Source organism: Meriones unguiculatus, chromosome 4 (assembly GCF_030254825.1).
Source record: "Meriones unguiculatus strain TT.TT164.6M chromosome 4, Bangor_MerUng_6.1, whole genome shotgun sequence".
NCBI lineage: Eukaryota > Metazoa > Chordata > Mammalia > Rodentia > Muridae > Meriones > Meriones unguiculatus.
The window spans coordinates 13387086-13401233 of NC_083352.1; the positions used below are offsets into that span (position 1 = coordinate 13387086).

At 44.6% G+C, this 14148-nt stretch overlaps 1 protein-coding gene and 1 long non-coding RNA gene across 2 annotated transcripts in view; one reads left to right on the forward strand and one right to left on the reverse strand.

Annotated features, from left to right (window-relative positions):
• Positions 1–1191: 1191 nt before the first annotated feature.
• On the reverse strand, positions 1192–10425 carry LOC132653589 (uncharacterized). The gene is made up of 2 exons (XR_009591306.1): positions 7352–10425; positions 1192–4191 (listed from the first exon to the last, which is right to left on the reverse strand). It is a non-coding gene; the product is annotated as an uncharacterized LOC132653589 (long non-coding RNA).
• Positions 10426–10444: 19 nt separating this feature from the next.
• Positions 10445–14148, forward strand: part of Agpat5 (1-acylglycerol-3-phosphate O-acyltransferase 5) — a 45726-nt gene continuing 42022 nt past the window's right edge. Inside the window, exon 1 of the mRNA XM_021654744.2 lies at positions 10445–10928. Within this exon, the coding sequence (XP_021510419.1) occupies positions 10710–10928 (219 nt within the window). The 5' untranslated portion in view covers positions 10445–10709. The remainder of the gene's footprint in view (positions 10929–14148) is intronic.

Consider the following 14148-nt stretch of genomic DNA (forward strand, 5'->3'; position numbering starts at 1 on the left):
CCTGTCTAGAATTGAAAGTCACACTAGAAATAGCAAGGGGCCAGCAAGATGGCTCAGTGGGTAAAGAGCTGGCTGCTCAAGTCTAATGACCTGGGTCCAATCTCCAGGACAACGTAAGGGAAGAAGTGGAGAGAATGGACTCCACAAAGCTGTCTTCTGACCTCCACTTATGCCCCATGGCACACATCACACACACAATGATGATAATAAAGTAATACCGAGTGTATAGCCAAAGCTACAGTGAAGTGGAAAATGGGAAAATGCTTGATTATGGTTTTAAAGGGCTTGAGAAAGACTCATGCAAAGTGGTATTATTGGATTGGGATTGGGACTGGGCCCTGGACCAGTCTTTGCAAATACTGTGAGCCCTTATGGAAGAATGTAATGGCTTTGCCCTGCAGTGTCAGCACAAGCTGGGACTAGCAAAGGATGCGGGTACCCTGCAGAAAGTGGGACTGTTCCATACAAAGAGGAGCATGTCAGGGGTTTACGATGTGATTATAGTGAGATCACAGCTTCACAAACTGTGGCTGGCAACTTCATGTGGGATTATGAAAAGGTTTTAAATCTGGTGACTGAAAACTAACTGGAAATTAAATGTGTAGTGAGCTCACGACAATTTTCACAACGCCGGCTGTTTGCATCCTGCTGACTTCACTGTAGGCTGCTTTCAAAACACACATGTGCCCTCCTCACTATACATGTTGTCCATACAAAACCACGAACACTGCCACACGCAGCTTGGCTTCCAGACTACTGCATGTGATGAACTGCAGGGCTTTCACTGGGCATGTAAAGTTTTCTGCCCTTTCAGAAACATACTGGTTTAATTACAGAAAACAAAGGCTTTTAATCTTTTCCTATCATCATTCCTCAGCATCTACCAAGTTAGATGTCTTTGATTGTTTCATGTTAGAATGTTTGATTTTAAAAATTGCTGTTTGAATTGCTGATTTGAGTTTTGTAAAACACTGTTAAATGAATTTTGGCTTGGGGTAGGGCATAATTTTCAACACTCCCTGAAATGCCCCTAAACATACTTTTGCCCTATACTTCTGCCATTTTGTACTATGTGTTTGTATGAAGTGGTAACTTTAGCACTGATTATGAAACCAAAATACAGATCAGCTTGAGAAAACACTGAAGACAATGCTTTAATTCTGCAGTACCAAATATTCAGCCGATTAACTCTTTATGTTAAAATAAACATTTGCTTACATCTTTAATCAACAACAAAATTAAACACATAACAAAGAATCATTTTTAAAAGCCAGTGAGGTAACACAGCAGGTTAAAAAAAAGGGGTGGGGGTGGGGGGAGAGGACTGCCACCAAGCGTAACAGCCTGAGTTTGATCCCCAGGATCTACGTGATGGAAGAGAACCAACTTCTGCAAGTTGGCCTCTGACCTCCATGTGCATCTCAGGGTGTCAGTGTGTCCGTCCCACCACCAGTGAAGGTAATCAGAAATTCCTAAGGATCGCCTTAAAGTCAAATTCCTTATTACGTGTCAGTAATGATTTGATTTGTGTACCTATTGTTGTAGTTAGGGTTCCTATTGCTGTGATTTAACACCATAACCAAAAGTAGATAGGGGAGGAGAGGGTTTATTTGACTTACACTTCCACAGCATTGCTCTTCATTGCAGGAAGGAAAGTCAAGCAGGGCAGGAACCTGGAGGCAGGAGCTGATGCTCAAGTCACAGAAGAGTGCTGCTTACTTACTGCCTTGCTTCCCCTGGTTTTCTCAGTGTGCTCTCTTATAGAACCAAGACCACCAGACCAGGGGTGGACCCACTCAGAATGAAATGGGTCTTCACCTATCAATCAGTAATTAAGAAAATGCCCCACAGGCTTGCCTACAACTGGATAGTTTTGATTTTTGAGACCAGGTTTTTCTGTGTAACAGCTCTGGCTGTTCTGGACTTTGTAGACCAGGGCAGAATTGAACTCACAGAGATCTGTCTGTCTCTGCCTCCTAAGCACTGGGATTAAGGGTGTGTACCACCATGCCTGGCTGAATATTTTCTAATCCCTTTTTAAAAAACATATTTTTATTGATTATTCAGACATTTCATACCATCTTTTAAAATTTATCTATACATTTTTTATGTACGGGTGCTTTGCTTGCTTGTATATGTACCTCATGTGTGCCCTTAGAGGCCAGAAGATATCCTGAACTACAGTTGTAGACAGGTCCTGGAAACTGGGTCCTCTGGAAGAATAGCCTGTGCTCTTTATGACTCTCCAGTCCCAGAGAAGTCTTTTTTTTTTTTTAAGATTTATTAATTATGTATACAAAGTTCTACCTGCATGTGTGCCTGCACGCCAGAAGAGGGCACCAGATCTCATTACAGACGGTTGTGAGCCACCATGTGATTGGTGGGAATTGTACTCAGGACCTCTGGAAGAGCAACCAGCGCTCTTAACCTCTGAGCCATCTCTCCAGCCCCGAAAAGCATTTTTTTTTTAAACACCAAACAAGGGATTCAGGAGAAGGAGCATACTAGAAGTTGTAGGTAACAGCAGTACATTCTGCTAAAAACATTAAAAATTCTTGTTAATCTTCAAGGCTCAGATGTCTGGTAGGAAAATTTCTCTTATACATGTTAACAACTCAAGAGAAGTAATCTGTGTACCCAAGAGACAACATAAGCTATCATAACATCAAAACCCACAGCTAAAAACTAGACTCAGGCAAAAACTCCTGAGCAGCCAGTGTGGCTGAAGCACTCAGAGCTGGGGACTTGCAAGATGAACCAGCCCTTCCTTAGTCAGCTGCAGTGAGGTCAGCTGGGTCCTCTCGTGGAGACACCCCACAGCACAATAAAGAGAGGGTGCAGCCTGAGTAATCAGAGAGATGAGCCTGGGCATGGTCTTGGCAGCAAGAAAAAGAGTGAAGGGGCAGTATACCACGCTTGGGCTTGAAAGCCATCTTATAGTGAAGATAAACTAGGTTAGTTCCTGTTTATGATTAAGTCTGTTTCTCAAGGATTAGGCTATGGCCCACCTGTGACCTTAATTCAAATAGTTCAGTACTGCTTGTTCTAGGAGATGCAGCCATGTTTTTGTGTCAAAAGGTTGTTATAACCAACTTGTTATGTTTATGTCCTGCTGCTGTGACCCCTGCTTATTTGCTTGCCAAATCCCCCTTTTGGGAATCCCCTATTTTCTATATTATATTAGCTACACATTATTATATATATTAGTTGTATCTATATTAGCTATAAAAACCTTCTCTTCTTCACATCTGGTGTTGATTGCCTGAACTCAGCCTTGGGAGGAGGGGAGCAGCCAGGGTCTAGAAACTTAAAAAGCTTGCTTTAATTAAATCGGCCATCAGACGATGGCCTTTCACATCACACCTGTGGCACTGACACGATGACAGCAAGTGTTCAAATACACGATGGAACAGCAGGGTGCTTTTCTAGAGAAAGAAACAGTTTGGGTGAAGGATCAGTGTTGGAAGGCCAGCAAAGGATGACATCTCAGATAGGCTGAACCAGGCTGGGGAGAACTGGGCAGTATCCCAAGGGCTTGTCTTTGCCAAAAATCGCTCCTGTGCAAAGATCTTAGGGCCACTCTAGTAAACTAGGGAGATGGCCATGCCTTATGAAGAATCAGGAAGTTTCATGGAAAATGGCAATCAGCAAGATGCTTCAAAGTAAGCTGGCTTCTTCCCTCCTTCCTGTCACGTACACAGACTGTGTCTGTTTCTATCTCTCCAAGACCATCCATTCTGGTCCTCCATGACATTTGTGGTTTGGGTTTGCATGACACCATTTACGACTTGGAGTCTATGTCACTCTTAAGATCCAGTGCTTGGTTGTGGGGAGCCATCAACGGGTGTCTCAGCCGGCCCAGGACTTAATTACCTTGGATCCAGTTCCTGGGATGGAGGGGAGTGATTCTCTGGAGCAGGCTGACTGTGGTGCTGCCTTGCTTGACAGAGCCTGTAGAATGCCTTCATAACTTCCAGAGAAGGCGCATGGACACAGAAAACACTCCACAAATACCTCCTAAGTGTGCTTCGGATTAGCATCGTAGGTGTGCAGCAACTGACCTGTCAGACTGAGGCAACTGCTGCCAGGACCTTCATTCCCAGAAGATAAAGCTGACTGCCAGGAAGCTCATCTTCCTGGAGTGCAGATTTCCACTTGTGTTAAGTCAAGGAGTTTTTCTAGACTTAGTTGCTGTGAAAGACAGCAAGAGGAAAACAAAGCTCTTCACTAGGATCCTCCCTTTTCTAGCTATCATGTCACACAGAAATCATGTAATAAGACAGAGGTAGAATATGGGAGTTTACAATGCTACTAGGTTTGGATGCAGCAAACTGAAACCTGGAATGGACTTAAATAAGTTAAATTTTTATTTTATTATTTTTTAAGTTTCAAGAATCATAAATACCCTGGTTTATAAATTCCAGTTCTAGGCTAGAAAGACAGCTCAGCAGAAACCCATGTGAAGCTGGCAAAGAACTGACTCCATAAAGTTGTCCCCTGATCTATGCACACACCCATGCATCCTTCCACCTCGATCTTCCTGGGGAACAAACTCAACAAAAACTAAAGTCTGGAGAGTGGCACAGAACTGAATTGTTGGATGCTGTGCACCTGAGAGCCTGAAAGACACATACGTGGCCCGTGCAGCTGTAGAGGTGGCTCAGAACAGAGCACTGCAGACAGGGGCCGGGACTTTGAGATTTTACTGGGGCAGCAGTATTTCCAGTGGGGAAGTAATCCAAGGATCTGCATGCCCTTTATTTGTTGGCTAGGACTGGGTAACAAAGCACCACATACTGGGGCTTGAACAGAGGTCTACTGTCTTAATCTTGGGGGAAGAGGGTGAAAAGCGAGACTCAGGTAGGATAGTTCTGAGGACTGGCAGGGGAAAGCTTGTTCCTGTTTCTCCTTTTTGGCTTACAGATGGCTTTGCTCTTTGTGTTTCTTTGAGGCCACCTGCTTTGAGTCCCAAAGTTTCTTTGTTAAAGTGACTGAGTCCTGCCCTAATCACCTCCTTTTAACTTGTCTACTTCTATAAAGGCCTTGCATACATTAAGACCACTTTCCTAGGTGCAGAGGGGAAGATTTTACATGAATTTGGAGAGCACAATTTAGCCCCACCAGCTACTACGTAGAGGATTTAGTGAACAGAGTGCAATGGGCATATGGGTAGGCCCAGGGAGACAAGTTTGGAGGTGGTTATAATTACACAGATAAGGACCAACTCTCAACTCGTGTCTGAGAAGTGTGGTTACTGAGATAGGGATTCATATAGGGTGTATTGTGATGGTAAGACCAGTAGAGCTTGCTAATGGGTACAGGGTGGAGTGAAATACTGGGTACATCGCTTACTGAGCTCCTTCCCTCCTCGGTACTTCCATATGTGCAGGTTCCTCAGTCAGGAATGTGGTCCTCCATCTCTGTATGACTTCCCTCTTTCCTAACTTCAGTGCCCTACCTTGCATCCTTTAGCACTACAGTTTGAGGATTCCACTGTAGAATTCAATCTTCTGCACATGTCACTGTTTTAAATCACTGGCCTTAGTTTCAATGATTTGCTTCTTAACATTGACACTATGCTCCACCACGCAGACCTTATCTACTCTGCTTCTTAGGGCTTTATTGCCGGACTCTAAATCAGCATGTGGAACGTAAGTCCTCAGTCATGCTTGCTTATATACATATGTACGTATCGATCAGGGGCACCCACTGGATAACAGGTTTTAACATGAATGGCAATGTGGGTGACACCAGGTAAACCTATCTCAAACAGGGACTAGTAACTTTTCTGGCCTAAGTCTGAATGTCCCCACAGGGTCATACTTGTAATGCCCATTCTCCAGCTGGTGGTGCTATTCGGGAGGCTCTGGAATCTTTTGGTGGCAGTTTATAAATACAGTCAGGCCTTACCCTTGGTTCTGGCATTGCTCTCTGCTTCCTGAGTCGGATGGAAATACCCCCAAACCAGAAACTAAAACAAATCTTCCCTCACTTGTTCCTGCCGGGTATTTTGTCAGGTATTGATACAAAATTAACAAACACCATAGCAAACTGTTTCTCTCTCTCTCTCTTTTTTTTGGTTCCTATAAGGAAGGGTGGGTTCCATAGCTGACTTGTTTAAGTAGCCTTGTTCCTTGTGATGTTAGGGTTCTTGCCAGGAATGTTAGACTTGAAATTTCATCAAAAGTTTCTTGTTTCTCCTCTTTTGTCTTGCATTTTAGATGCCAGCTTCATTAAGAAACTGACTTCTTGATCCAGATACTTTAGCATGTGTCTTTTGTCCCAGAACCTGAGAGAACTATCTGAGCTCAGGAGCATGAGACTATCTTAAGACAAGAGAACCTCTAAAGTGGCTTCCTCCATCATGTCATTTATTACTTCCTTTAGAAATAATAGTAAACCGTTTATATTCTAAATAGCATTTATATATAAAAATATTTTTAAAATAAAAAATTAGTAAGGATGGTACAGTTTGTTTTAATTTCTGCCAGTCTCCTTATTGCCAGATATAAAAGAAGACACGGGGTGTCCACAGCTATTTCTGTAGTTAGACTGTGGCATGTTCTTTGGCTTGTGAACGGACACTGGGAGGGGAGCAGACTTGTGTTAAACATTCTGCTAGGCAGACTGACTGATTAGAATGTATTGGACTTGTGGAAAACTAGAATGCTGCAGGTCTGGAGCCCAATTATCTTCAGCTCTCTAAATAGCTATTGCCCACCTCTGTGCATGGCATAATATCCTCACGATTACTAGGTCAATATTTGCATAATGTACAAACAAGACCTGTAGTTTCCATAACCCAAAGTCTAGGAATGTCATCAGATAACATCTGAAGTCTACAGCAGAGACTTACCCAATTTGTTGGAACCTGAATACCTGATGCATAGACCAAAGCATCTGAAAAGTAATTTGACTGGACAGTAACTTGACTTATAAGTTTAACTCTCTTTGAGTTACTATAAAAACATAAAACTGTTACCATGTTGAAGCATGGTATTTTGTTGGCAACCCAAGCCTGTGTTCCCTGCCATGGTCGCTCGTATTTGGCTCCAGAATACCTCTTATTTTCTTTGAAGTGAGGGTTGTGTATTTTGAATCAGCTGATTAAGTCAATGAATAAAATCTGGCCTCATTCAGATGTGTACTTGGGGGAAAAAAGAGCATTTTAGAAGCTTTTTCAAATGTGACCATTCTCTTACCATATTGCACCAAAAAGCCAGGAACTCATAGCTTCTTCAGGATGAGGGAATTTTTGGCATTGTTACATTAACAAAACAGACATCCAGAAAGAACCATGAACCCACGTATGATCTGTAAAAATATGGTTCGATATTTAGAAACTACTTACTGAGCCAGGCAGTTGACTGTTCAAACATTTCATCATACAACTTTGAAAAGTTCCAAAGGTTTCTATGACAACATAATACAAGGAAGTTCAAATGTTGGTGATAGAGATGCTTAGTAGTGAAGAGAATCAAAAGGGTCATTGCCAGTTGGCTGCTTCCCAGGCTCCATGCAGGAAACAATTGAGTTTCTTCTAGTAAAAATGGCACACTCTCTATCCTTTCTGATGCAAACAGCGGGTGCCTTCCATGTCTGGAGACCCATTTGGGACGCAGAAGTATCAGTGTGGCAATGATACACCAGCATTGTTGGTGGTCACCAAGCCCTTCACAAGTGGTCAGTGGCTCATAACATGTTTAAGGTAGCCAACGTGAGCTTTCCTTCCTGGGATGAATAGAAAACTGTCTTACAATCTTGGGAAGACAGATTGAAGTCAAAAGAATCATGATATACCGCAAAACATGTCCTGAGGTGTAGTCACACCTCACAGGTCCCTCCCTCAGTTTACAGCCCCTCACTAAGCCTGCCTACTTGAAACCAGAACATTTATTCTTCCCTTCTACTTCCCTTTTTTAGACACCAACCAAACTCCTAAGCTTGCCTTTTCTGACACTCCAGGTTTTCTCACTCCCCAAAGACCCTGAAGCACCCCCACCAAGCCCACTGCTGAAAGCCTGCTTTCTTGATCCCCAATCAGAAAACATCTCCAGTTTGCCAAACTTTTTTCCCCCTCTCCCCAACTTTAATTGTCCTTGAGTTTCCTCCTTGCTTGAGTACACTTTGAAATACTCTGTTCCTCGAAGGTGTCAGGCTCATGGGAGCAAATATTAAAAAAAAATTACTGTTAGTAATGAGGAAACAGAAACACAGTTCCTCACCTTCGTTTCTTCAAACTGACCAGCCCTAAATTAGGGCAGGAAGACTCTTTAGAGATTAAAAAAAACCCAACCCTTGACAAGAGACTGGATGTTTTTGGCTGAGCCTCTGCTCTGCTTGTGTGTATTGTGTGCTTGTGTTTCCTCAGCTCCCAATAAACACCTTTCTTCAACTGCTGATTCTGTCTGTGTGGTGTCTTAGATTTCTCCACTGTCACAAAAAAACAAACCAGATCAAGGCCCCACCTCTGGCTTTCTTCTGAAGATTATTATCACACTGTCATCCTCAGAAGCCAGAGGAGTTCCCCTGGAACTTTAGGGACTTCAGTTCAGGCTAAACCGGGATTCTTAAATTTGATGGTGAAAAGAATTTATAGTGAAGCAGAGATGGTTATTTTATTATAGCTATTTTAATATTAGCTTAAGCATATGTTTTTTTTTTTAAAGTGCTCAGTAGGAAAACGACACACACACACACACACACACACACACACACACACACTTAGCATTATCCATATAGTGGCTCCAGAAATGTTTTAAATGGGATTATAATCTGACAAGGAAAAAGCCACCATAGTTATACAAAAGGTTAATATTCTTCCTTTCTCTATAAATGAAAATTCTACTGAGATTCCTAGCAAATGAGAAGGCACTTAACTGTGTTGGAAATCTTGTTTTTCTGTTGACAAAGGCTGATGCCTAACATTGTCATGCCAATGACCCCCCAAATGGGTCATCTGACTATCTGGAGTATGTCACAGACCAACAGGCTGAGAACCCCTGAACTTCCAGAGACCTTCAGGTGGGCTCCTCCCTGTCTTTGATGTGTTTTACTCAACTCTGCCTTCTTGAACTGTTTGCCAGTCTGGACCTGCAGTCCATTTGTCTAAGAGCTGTTTTGTCTAGACTCAGTCCTGACCTTTCACCTTTGCATCTGGGTTAAAATAGTCAGTTGGTCAGCTCTGTGACTCTCAGCCAACAGCGGCAGCTTCTTTCCTGTAGACTCATGTTATCAATACAGACTCTTTGCATTCCTGTCAATTTCCCAGCTTTGGCTTCACAAGGCTTTTAAAACTCCATCCCTCTTTTTAACCCTTTGTAGTCACTGTGACCCATATATATACATATGTAAACATATAGAGAGATATACTTACCGAGTGATGTATGTGCAATGTATGTGAGTTAATATTAGTAATTAAGACTTCAATAAAAGAACCTGTGTTTGCCTTAGCCTGGGCTACCAAGTAGAGTGGACTCTTGGGTGCCAGTGAAACCATTGTGCTGTGAAAGTTATTGGCAATTCAATAAATTCCGACATTGCAAAAACACATAAACATGTCTGTCTATTTCTGACATCGTGTGCTTACGACAGGAGTCATATGTGTGCCTTAAGAGGCACATCTCAGAGGTGATGGCGAAAAAACAAAACAAAACAAACAAACAAACAAACAAAAAACATATGTCAGGACAAAGAGAAAAAGGAGAGAGAAGAGAAAGCAGAAAGGAGAGAGAAGAGAAAGAGACAAGGGGGTGGGGAGAAAGGACCATGGCGCAGGCAAAAGGGGCCGGAGGAAACAATATGTCTGGATTATATAGTAAAGGCCTCTAGGTGAGGCAAGCCCGACCCTAGGTAGAGGGCAGCGTATGCCAGCCAGGCCCTGCAGCAGGTGGGGACCTATCACGTAGGGCATTGGGATAAAGCACAGCAGAAACAAGTTAAAGAGCAAGAGGTGAAAGGCCAAAAGTTACAGCTTTGAAGGATCTAATAAAAGGAAACAGTCCTGTGAAAGGTGAACCCAGGCTACCGGAGACGGACCCAGCCTAATTCTGCAATAGCAGGGCGGGAAGGAGCGATTGCTAGGCACGTGGGGACACGGAAGGCCCTCCAGCACGCGAGTGGGGCTGCAGCTGCCGGTAGTCCTCGGCCCCGAGGTCCTCCTGCGTCCCCCGACCTGAGTCTGTTCACGCGTGTCTTTCAGGGAGCATCCTCGTGTCCCCACGCTCCTCTCTTCAGGCTGGACCAAAGCTCAACGCCGGCACAGGCCAAAACGCGCTTTCTCACATCTTCCCGGGCTCATCCACAGGCAGCCCCCGCGGCCGAGCATGCGTAGTGTCGAGAGCAGAGTCCGGACCAATCAGAGCGCGTGTTACCGCCACTAGCGGGCCAATCAGGAGGCGCCTTATTGCGGGGGAGTTGTGCCCTACTCCTCCTCACCACTGACAAGCGTGGGTCGCGGGGAGCAGAGCCAGCGCGGCGGGGCGAGCTCACGCGGCAGGCCGAGGCGTGCCCTTTCCGAGGCGGCGAGCGGAGGCCGTCACAGTCCCCGCCGGGTCCCGGGCCCCGCGGCCCATGCCGGGGGCGGAGCCAGGGCGGAGGGCGGCGGCGCGGCCGGCCCCGCGCGGTGATTGGCAGGCGGCCGGCGGTGGCTGAGGTTCTGGCGGCCGCGCGGGCGAGGCGGGCGGAGTTGCGGCTGGCGAGCCAAGAGGATGCTGCTGTCCCTGGTGCTCCACACGTACTCCATGCGCTACCTGCTCCCGGGCGTCGTGTTGCTGGGCTCGGCGCCCACCTACCTGCTGGCCTGGACGCTGTGGCGGGTGCTGTCCGCGCTGCTGCCCGCCCGCCTGTACCAGCGCGTGGACGACCGGCTCTACTGCGTCTACCAGAACATGGTGCTCTTCTTCTTCGAGAACTACACCGGGGTCCAGGTGAGGCGGGGCCGCGCCGCGCGACGGAGCCCCCCGCGGCCCGGGACGGCGCAGCTTGCAGCGGGGCGAGCACGTGCCGCGGCAGCCGGCCTCCCGCCGCGGGGCAAGTTCCTGGTTCCCACTTTGGGGGTTCCTTCTGGAACGTCCTGCCGAGGCTGAGAGTGTTCCCGGGGCCGCCCCATCTCCCTCCCAGCCTCCCCACCCCCGCCCCGGCCGGCTGTTCCTGCCAGCCTCGGTGCCTCCCAAAGTAGGGCACCGAGTCCGAGGTGGTGATGGTGGTGGGAGCGGATTCGTTTGCACTTCCGAGGTCTTTCAGATTAGGGAGACCTCTGGGCGCTGACCCGAGTGACAGCTGTGAAGGACAACTCTTGCCGAGCCTTGCTCCGGGGTGAAAGCGAGAGCCTAGCGGGGAAATGAATACATTGGTTACAATGGGAGCCTCACTGTGGATACAGTTCTCTTCAGCTTGGACTGGGCTTCAGTGTGGGCTGATCTCTTGTCAGATTGCTTTCTTCCTGCTACTGTTTCTTTTCTTTTCTCCCCTACTGAGACTGAACTTGGAAAAAGATAAAAAGTAGAAAGCCCTCCTAACGTGACTTGTATATGAAGTCTCATAAAAACTTAGAATTGTGCCTAAGCATAATTAGTTTTTGGTTTCAAAGACGAGCTCTGTTTGGTTTCTCCCCACTGTTCAGGACAGGCAGAATGGAGCACTCTCTCTGTTTGTTTTTTGTTGTTTTTTTTTTTTTTTCTTTCTCCATTTCACAGCTCTTTCATCCTGTGTTGGGGACTGTATCCTGTATTGTTGGAGATTATGTCTGAGGAAGGGGCTTAGGACCTCTGAATCACTCACCTATCTTTAAGTATTTTCCTAGGAAATAGGAAAATAAAGGTTTTTGAACAAATGAATTTTAGAATAGGATTTCATTCCGAATTTTTTAGGAACTCTAGGCTGATGGCTTCCTCCTCTTTATTAAGTTTGTCGAGCAAATGTATGGTTTAATCGTGGATAAGTATTTCGTTTCACATATTTTCACTAGCAGTTGGGACAGCTGGGAATGCAACTTATAGTTGCTGACCTTGCACATGACAAGTACCCCTCACAGTCTCAGGGCCCTCCACTCAAGAGCTGCCCATATTCTTGCTGCAGAGGAATTCAGGATGAGTCAGAGTGAAGCAAAGTTAGTGAGTTTATTGATCGGGAGAGAGGACATGCACTTGAGACTCAAGTGCAAACCTTAGGAAAGGAACATACCCTAGTGCTACAGCAGCTGCTATAGAAGTGACTTTAGAGCTTTTGGAGTTAGCAAGTTTGAAGGAGGTAATCTTAAAACTAAGATTAGGAGAGAGAGAGAAAGGGCTCCTCTATTTTCCATATGGAATTTAAAATAACAAAGAAACAAACCAGGATCTCACCATGTAGTTCTGGTATGCTGGTACTCTTTATGTAGACCTCACAGGCCCCAAGCTCACAGAGATCTGACTGTCTCTGACTCCCGAGTGCTGGGATTAAAGGCATATGCCACCATGTCTGGATAAAACTTTTTTAGTTACATGAAATATAAAGGGGGTTCATGATGGTACTGAGCAAATTTACACATGAGGAAGAATAATATGAATCAAATAATATGAATCAAAATAAAATCAAAGTAATTAGCTGTGCATTGGTTACAAGAGTTTAAGACATAGGCTTTTCTTCTACCTTGGTTCATTAGCTATATTAGTAATCTATGTGCAGTAGTTTTTAGAAAATGTGTATAGACAGTGTAGAACAGTCTTCAGGCAGCTATATCCAAACTCTCACTTGTCAACTAATTCTACTTGAAGGAGAAGGAAGGGGGAGGGCCTGTGTTGCTGTCCAAAAGCAGCTTGGATGGATATTGCATTGGATTCTTGGTAAATAAAGGTTCTTTCTTGTTTTCATTTTTGAGATTATATATTCATTGCTAAAATTCTGAGTAATTTGTATATCCTTTTAGGTTTAAAAAAAATCTGTGTGTGTATATGTGTATATGCACTGCCTGTATATAACATATTCATATTCATGATTATGGGAGCACATGTGCCATGGCATCTATGTAGAGAGAAGTCATGGGACAATTTTGGATGTTGGTCTTTACCTTCTACTTTGAGTCAGGGTCCAGCTTGGCTGGCTTTTGAGGTTCCAGATCTTCTCCCATCTCACTGTAGGAGCCCTGGTTTATAGACAGACGCATGTCTGGCCTCATGTGGCCTCTGGGGATCTGAACTTATGTCCTGATGCTTGTGTGCCAAGTGCTTTATGCACATCTGCCGTCTGCCCACACCAATATAGAACTTTTCAGGTCTTTCGTTACTTCTGAAAGTGAGCAGTGTGACCCCCTACCTTTAGGGTAAGTAATAGGACATTTGGAAGTTTTGCTCATTTCTCTAATTTGAAATCCATTGACAAGGGGTGAGAATGGACTGGGGACTAAAGAGATGCCCGTGCTTAAGAGGACATACTGCTTTCACAGTGGACCTGAGTTTGGTTCCCAGACATTGACTGTTTCACAACTACCTTTAACTCTGGCTCCTCTGACGCCTGTGGGTACCAGCTCTCACATTCATATATGACCCCCTCCCCAGGATACACACTTTAAATTTATTTTTAATCTTAAAAAAAAGAAAAAGAAAAAAGGAAAAGAAACATTTCTTTAACATCATAGAAAGCCTATTTCTTCTTGAGATTACCACAGTAGATCACCTCAAGCTTAGTGGCTTCAACAGATTGTGTATTCTCACAGCTCTGGAGGCCAGAAGGCTGAAATTAAGATATAGGCTGGATTCCATTCTCTCTCCGATTTTGTCTCTTTCAGTTGCTGGATGCTGGTCACATTCTTTGATTTGAGGCCTGTCCATGTCTGCTTCATGGTCAGCATCCTTTCTTTCTTTCTTTCTTTCTTTCTTTCTTTCTTTCTTTCTTTCTTTCTTTCTTTCTTTCTTTCTCAAGCTCCATCTCCCTTTGCATTGTGGCGACGTTTGTCATTGAACTGTACTCTGTAGGCCCATCAGGATAATATAGGATGGTTTTTATCTCAAGAGTCTTGATTACATCCTCAAGACTAGTTAAAAACAAAACAAAATAAAACATTTATTTACTTGTTTAGGTGCACGAGTTCCATGTTGTGTGTGTGTGTGTAGGCCAGAAAACAACGTTCAGGAGTCACTTCTATCATGTGAGTCCCAGGGATTGAATTTA